This window comes from Cariama cristata, unplaced genomic scaffold, assembly GCF_000690535.1.
Source record: "Cariama cristata isolate BGI_N322 unplaced genomic scaffold, ASM69053v1 scaffold13919, whole genome shotgun sequence".
NCBI classification, from domain to species: Eukaryota; Metazoa; Chordata; class Aves; order Cariamiformes; family Cariamidae; genus Cariama; species Cariama cristata.
The window spans coordinates 30-8,113 of NW_009635323.1; the positions used below are offsets into that span (position 1 = coordinate 30).

General features: G+C 40.1%; 1 protein-coding gene across 1 annotated transcript; it reads right to left on the bottom strand.

Moving 5' to 3' along the window:
- Window positions 1–243: 243 nt before the first annotated feature.
- On the bottom strand, window positions 244–6,138 carry LOC104156338 (chromosome unknown open reading frame, human C2orf47; the record flags this gene model as incomplete). The annotated part of the gene is made up of 4 exons (XM_009707495.1): window positions 244–675; window positions 2,512–2,662; window positions 4,180–4,306; window positions 6,067–6,138. Coding segments are annotated over 4 exons (429 nt in total), but the record flags the coding sequence as incomplete, so codon positions are not given.
- Window positions 6,139–8,084: the final 1,946 nt, after the last annotated feature.

The window sequence follows — 8,084 nt, forward strand, 5'->3', positions numbered from 1 at the left end:
CTATCTTTGATCCATTTTCCCACTGCAACACTAAAAGCTTTTTCTTACTCCAATCCTGTACCAAATACTGATAATGGCTCTAACTTTCTTAATCTCAAACATATTCAAAAGTAAGATTACCTCAAAATGAACTGCTGAGACTAGACAACCTAAGAAGTCCATCTATCTCTATTTCATCTTGCATATAATTCAGTTATATATTGTACAGTCCCTAAGGAAAAAAGAAACATAGGAAAATAACTCAGAGGGGCCATCAGCCATGAAAGTGTTGTTTATATTCAAGCAGTATGGTTTATTCTCAGAATGTAAAAAGGTGACATACCCGTAATATCGGCCTGAGTGAATCGGTGCTGTGTAAATGCCTTGGATGAGCATTACTACCAATTACACTTGTACTAGCCTGTTCCAGGGAAAAGGCTTTATTGTAATCCTGCAGCATACTGCAAGTTTCAGAAAGAATTTTGGGAAATCAAACATACAAAATTTGTCCCTCTTTCGGAGAAGGCGGCAGGAAGGGAAAAAAGAGACCAAAAAAAGTCTGATATTTATTACACCAGAACATTTACAATGGTACATAAAAAGACTGTAGAAGGCATTTATTCTAATAGCCTTGGATGTTCAATCCGTGTAATTGTCCAGTCTGGTTTTGCTCCTTCTGTAAATTCCCTTTGGAACCTGGAAAGGAAAGACAGTAAGTGAAGAGTTGTTAAAATCTACCTGACCCTTAAATAGCAACAGGAAATCATGAAGAAATATTTTCCTTCAAAGTTATTCCTGTAAAAGCTCCTTAGACTCTGATGCTTATGCCCGAAAATGGAACATCAAAATTAATTCTATAGTAAGAAACAAAGTGCACTGACTTCAGAGTGTTTTAGTTCAGATCAGGACAGGATAAAGCACCAACAGTAAAGACCCTGATAGCAAGAAACCACTCAGTTTTCATAGCAGTAGCTATCAATACTGCTTTGCAGCAGATCTTCATCTCTGAATAAAGGGTTTCATTTAATAGGATGGTAACTGCATTATAAAGAGAAATCACATGCTATGCATTCTACCTCAAAATTTTCATTTTTACTGAACTATACTTTAAATTTAAAGTAATGTATTTCCAGAAATACATCAAAGATCAAGCTAACAGCTAATACTGAAACTCCCTGAAAGAATATTCCAGTTGTTGATAGGAAAATGAAAACATCCACCCTTATTTTCAAAGAGCCTTCCTTTTGTAGTGATTAACGCCTTCGTCTCTGAGCATGTCAGTTTTGACTGCTTGTAATCTAAAGATAACTCTGAGCTTCAAGCTGAATATTTATGCTACCAAGTAACCTGCACGTTGTGGACAAGAGCAGTATAACTTCATTACTTTGCAATTACATTACATTTCCACTCCTGGAAACTGTCTTCTCCAGACACCCAAATACTTAACACTAGGCTTACAAGACCTGTAGTATCTTTGCACACTTGAATTTAGGTTAGCACTGTGAACAGCAGAAGGAACGCATACTTGCAAATATCTCTCTGCTGGGGATTAGGAAGGTATTTAGAGCTTTAAGGGAAGGCTCTTGAGGTTAATGGAGCCTCAGAAGCCTTCAACTCTATGGAAGATGCCAAATTCAGCTAAGGGATGGATCCACAAAAATGCCACCAGGCAAAAAGCAGTGGTGTCCTCAAAGTGCTTCCTTTGTTTCAGAGTTCCTCATCAACTAGACCCCATAGTCTCTCCATTTCAAACGTGGGTGTAGCAGTCATCGATTGTATTGCATTTCTCACACAAAAATCCTCACTTCTCCCAACTTCTGAGAAAGTTATTTTCAGTACATTTTGCCAACTGTGCAGGTATTTCTGCACTGCTCTGACATCAGTACACTAACACAGACATTATTTACAAGCATCCTTATGAAAATCCATCTACCTAATGTGTGCTTTGAGGGCTTGGATTATATTTGAGTGGCATGAATTATCTGAACACCAGGCGATCCTTGCTTTGTTCTGCATTTCTGCAGAAAGTGTTTAGCTAAATAATTTCCTCTTTTATGAGCTACTTTTTCAGCTAATTGCAGTTCTGACTTTCGTGCAGGAAGTGAAAAGTCAACAACACCACACTTGACTGCTTGGCTTGACTGCATTGCTGTTAGCTGTGCTACAAGAAATGGGAAACAAGAACTGATATTGGCCTATGTCCTGAAAGCTGCAGGAGCAGTATAGGAAAGGATCAGAAACCTCATTCAATGCTCCAACTATTGCTCTTCCTGATAGAGGAGTTCCCATTAATGCCAACTCAGAAGCAAGGTAGTAACATAATGACTTTAAGGAGTATTTAAAAAATTTGGCCCTAGCATGAAAACTGGAAAGCTGGACGAGAACTAACTTAGAATCAAAGTCAATTAAAACATATCGAGTTCTGCACTGGCACATTGTGAATGCTTTCAGTTCCCAAACTGCTTTTATACAGCTAGCGCATGTACACACAGAAAAAAAAAAAAAAAAAAAAAGAGAGACAAGTAAACTTACTCATAGTTTGCTGTTAAAAGATGTCTTTTTTCTTTTGTGCTTTCATCTCCAAACACAATCTGGAAAACTTTGGTTTCACCTGGCACTTCATCAGGTAGGTTAGCATCATTCAGATACCAGAAACGCATCAGGATGCTAACAAATTTTCTTCCTGTTGGAAATAAATCAAAGCGTAAGGTAGATCTCATGTTTCTCATTGGTCAAATACTCCTATTTGCTACCTAGCAAATATTCTAGTGAGACCCTGGAAGGGCAGCTGACTTCAGACATAAAGAATGCATGACAGAATAATGAATGATAAAGCTATTTAAAGGCATATTCATGCTGTTTAGCAACAATAAAAGTACACTCTGTAGGAAGTGATCATCCCCCTGTACTTGGCACCGGTGAGGCCACACCTCGACTAGTGTCCAGTTCTGAGCCCTGCATTTCAAGAAAGATGTTGAGGTGCTGCAGCGAGTCCAGAGAAGGGCAATGAAGCTGGTGAAGGGTCGGGAGCACAAGTCTGATGGGGAGCAGCTGAGGGAGCTGGGGTTGCCTAGCCTGGAGAAGAGGAGGCTGAGGGGAGACCTGATCACTCTCTACAACTACCTGAAAGGAGCGTGTAGCGAGGTGGGGGTCAGCCTCTTCTCCCAGGCAACTTGTGACAGGACAAGAGGGCATAGTCTGCGACTGTGCCAGGGGAAGTTCAGGCTAGAAATGAGGAGGCCTTTCTTCACAGAAAGGGTCGTTAGGCATTGGAATGGGCTGCCCAGGGAGGTGGTGGAGTCACCATCCCTGGGGGTCTTTAAGAAAAGACTGGACGTGGCATTTAGTGCCATGGTCTAGTTGACATGGCGGTGTTAGAGCAAAGGTTGGACTCGATGATCCCGGAGGTCTCTTCCAATCAAATTGATTCTCTGATTCTGTAAAGGTATGTATTTTATCATGAGTGTTGCAAGAATTGTACATAATCAAAGCATATGGAAAAAAGATAGTTAGCACAAGGTCCAAAGCCAACTATTGATACTACAAAAGTATGTAGAGTAGTTGAAACTCAGGAGCAACCTAAGAGGAAGAAAACCCATCCGTATCTCCCAAAAGAGGAAAAAAGCTCACTGGGTCTGACAATTTGAAATGCTCACTGGAACACCCATGGTTAGACTATAAACCATCTCAACTGTGTCTGATAGTGAACTGAACACATAATGCTGGTATTCACCTGGAAGAAAAACTCATTTGAGCTCATCACTAGCTTAAAAAAAGCCAAACAACATAATGAAGGACTCCCAGAACAAAGTATATTTCATGAAAACACAATAGAAGTGAAGACAGCAAAATCTATTTCATTATCCAGCCTTCACTGTTCTTCTTGGAAGATATATTTTCGTTGCTGAGGCAAACAGTTTTCTGCATATAGTAGAATAATTGTTTTTGAGTGGTCTGAAATTACAAAAGAGGAGGAATAAGCAAAACCTAAACAGAAGTCAAAACAGTACCATGATTTATTAAGAATAATCTCTCAGATCTAAAAGGAAATCAAGGAATTATATACATATTAACTATGAACAGAAAAACAAGGAGAAACAGTATTCAAAAAAACACATCTGTAAGAAGAATCCCTGCTTAGTAGCAAAACCAGGAAATAAGACTGTCCATTGCTGAAATGTTTTAGAATTCTAAACGTACCATCATCATCATAGTAAATGCGAACATCTCCTTCTGTTGTGTACATGATTGCATCAATGTCAGCTGCTAAAGCATCCCTGTGGTTGTCAGGGAGCAAAGAAATCTTTTCCTTCAGCACCTGAAGCACCTAAATTCAGAAAAACTGTCACTTAGCTTTTCATTAGGAAATTGAAGTAATAATCTTTTCTACTGCAGTTAATAAAATGAGCTATATCCCTGAAACGTTTGTATAACATACACCATTGCAGAAGTGAAAAAGCACTGGGAAGTTTGGTCACTCCCAAATTCAACCCTAATTCAGTGATATTAAAGAAGATCCATTTACTGCTCAAACTAATGAAAACCAAGTATTTTAAAAAATGTTTATAAAAGGTACTGTCAAAACAGAAGTTGCAAAGCAAAGCATGTAAGCCCAGAAAATACCAGTTCAGCTTGCTTCCACAATCATAATTACACTCTGCCGGCTCACTGCTGATTTCTCACTATGTGTATATTCCTTAGCTTCTGATTCAATTATTTCTTAGTTATCTTTCACAGGTTTCTTTGAAAATCAGTTCCATTACCACTACGTTTATCTTTGCCATTTTGTGATCCGCATTCCCATTAGAAAAAGTTTAAACACTTGCAAAGTGGAAAAGACTGAAAAATCATTGCTCTGGGACTTAAGTTCCCATTCACATTCATATCCATAGTATTTGAGTATCCTAAGACCTACACAGCTGTGTTAAGTAGAAGAAGGGTGTGGTGCACGAACTGAACAGAGGCATCACCTCAAACACCGCATGAGAAAGACAGTCACAAGGAAGGATGAAGCTGTGCAGCACTTATTTTTAACTCACACTGCCATTTTTGAATAACAAACAAATCCAGAGGTCACACAGAAGCAAGAGGCGATCTTCAGTAGAAGACATCGTTTTCTAGTACATTTTGCAGGTACAAAGTTCACTGGCCAAAGCAACAACAAAGTAGTGTCGTATCACAGCCTCATCCACTACATCCTGTGGCTACCTGAGGTCTCTGGATCAATGTTAACCTGATCACCTGAAGAATTTAAGGTGAGCAGAGGAAGAAGAGATGCTCTTTCAAAGCAACCATAAGAAAACAAACTCACATTTTATTGCTATCTCTGCTCAGAGAGAGGAGCAACACTGTCCAGGGGGGATGAACTAGAACAGCATCAAAATTTTTGCTGCAAAGGCATGGATGGCAATAGGGCAGGCCAAGCTGACATCCAGTAACAAGGCAAACATAGACCTGAAGTATCTCCTCCACTTGACTCTGATGCATCTGCTACCTCCGTCCCCTGGGAAGGCCAAGACAACTTCAGCACTTAAAAATTAATAAAAACACAGAACATAGAGCACCAATGTTTAAATAGTCAGGTCAGTCATATCCCTGAGACCACGACACAAGACTGAGGCCTTCCAGACAAAACCAGTAATTGGCTGTAAGATCTGCTCGGGAGTGGGAATGTATTAGTGCAGCAGGGATGAGCACAAACCAGTTCCTTTCTTCATCTGAATTCTGGTGCACAGACCAAAAATGTCAGCTATCTGCCTACACCAACAGAAGTATGCAATTCCGCCTGCCATCCAGAACCCACTGCCCTTTCAATCCTTTCTGGTACACCAGTAATCATTTTGGCAATTGGTCCTTATGCTCAATGGCAAGAATATTTTCTTTTTTTAAATAGAGTAATTTTAAATTGTTTCATGCCTTGAAATTAAACATCAAAAAGCTGCAGGACAAACAATCGCCCTGTTCTGTGTTATGCTGTTTTTCCCAAACTAAACCAAACTGGCAGTATTTGTAGATAATGACAGGCTGAACGCATGTCGCTTCATAATGGAAAATCAATTGCTAGAATAAGAGATGGAAAGCATTTACCTCTGCTGACACAAGTTCATCCAGCAGGTCAAGTTTACGCTGAGACAGCAGCTTTGAAACAACAGAAAAGGCCTACCAAAAAAAGAAAGGGAAAAAAAAAGAGAAATACATGAACAAACAACACTAGATTGACTTATTTTTCAGACAAATCCATAAATCCATCATTATGTGACAAGCTACCCAAATATTCCATGATTTAAGATTTTAATGTTTGCAGAGTGTATCACTATTGAAACAGAAGCCCTCCAGCATTAAAAAAGTGATTCCATGAACTGATAAAAACATGAGGTTTCTCTTCAGTCTCTCACTTAAAGCATTGTCCTGGTTTGGCTAAAACAGGACCATTTCTCATTTTAGTAGATTTTTCTTTCAGTTAAGTTTCTTCTAAGTAACTGCACTTTCTGAAGTTAGCTACATGTTTTTCAGACAGTGTCTTGCTTTCAGAATTGATAACTCTTGATGTTTATAGTCGTTACTAGAATAACGGTAGGATTAGCATGCAGACAGGCTCCTGTTTATACTTATTTCTGTGCGAACCAAGGTCACTTTTGCTGTTTTATGTTCCACAACCGAAAAGACGCAACAGGGTTGCACCTGTAGCAAAGTGCGGATGGGACAGGTGACCAAAAACTGACCAAAGAGGTATTCCTTCCCATCCACGTCATACCCAGTATAAAGCTAAGGGATGACGGGGGAGAGCCCTTCTTTCGTGGCCAGCATCCCTGTGGGGCCCTGCTCATTCTCCTGCCTCTGATCCTGACCCATGCATTCCTGAATCCGGTTCCTGTCGGTGCGGAGGCCGGGAATTGATAACTCTTGATGTTTATAGTCGTTACTAGAATAACGGTAGGATTAGCATGCAGACAGGCTCGTGTTTATACTTATTTCTGTGCGAACCAAGGTCACTTTTGCTGTTTTATGTTCCACAACCGAAAAGACGCAACAGGGTTGCACCTGTAGCAAAGTGCGGATGGGACAGGTGACCAAAAACTGACCAAAGAGGTATTCCTTCCCATCCACGTCATACCCAGTATAAAGCTAAGGGATGACGGGGGAGAGCCCTTCTTTCGTGGCCAGCATCCCTGTGGGGCCCTGCTCATTCTCCTGCCTCTGATCCTGACCCATGCATTCCTGAATCCGGTTCCTGTCGGTGCGGAGGCCGGTCCAGGACGTCCCTGCCCTGCTGCGGCAACCGTGTGAGCCGCCTTGGCTTGCAACTCCCTGACCATCACTGGGAAACTCAATATTAGTTTTGTGTATTTCTTTTTAACCTCTGTTATTAGTAGTATTGGTATTAATGTATTATACTGTTTTCCATTTTTATTGTTTTATTAAAGTAGTTTTAATTTTCCACCCTGTAAGGCGCTCTCCCTTTTCTCCCTTCCCTCCCCTGCTGGGGAAGGAAGGAGTTAATAGAGTTGTCTGCCAGCTGCTGTAGGTGCCGGCCCAGCCTCACAGGGTGACAAGCACCAAACCTTTTGATAACAGGCAAGTGAATGCACAGCTTACTAAAACCCAAAAAGAATTACAGTAATCTATATAAGTTGTTTTTACTCTCTTTTTGATAATTCAAACAGTCTATGTCTTTCCCTCTAAATATTTTGTTCCCCTGCCCCTTTTCCCAGCTCGTCTCCTGGTTTCAGTCAAAACAGAACCTCCAGTTTATAAAATTTCTTTATAAATGTAGTTTAGTCTTTGAACTTCAGGAAACTCAACTCCCCTTTTCACCTCAATTTTGCAGGTACATTTACATACAAGAATACCTCTACATATTCAAATAGTGTACCTATGAAATGCCGACAGCGTTTAGGACTCTACAGCAAGTAAAAACAAACAAAAACAACCAGCGCAAGGTAAAACAGGTGGTTCTGCACACATGGCAACTAATTCGGCGTAGGGTTTTTTTGTCTCTTGATTTGATCTTAAGCATTTTAACATTTTGTCTTCTACCACCTGGTGGTGTTTTGAGCTGGTTTTTTGTTTGTTTTTTAAAATTAAATACAATAACCAAAGTTTCA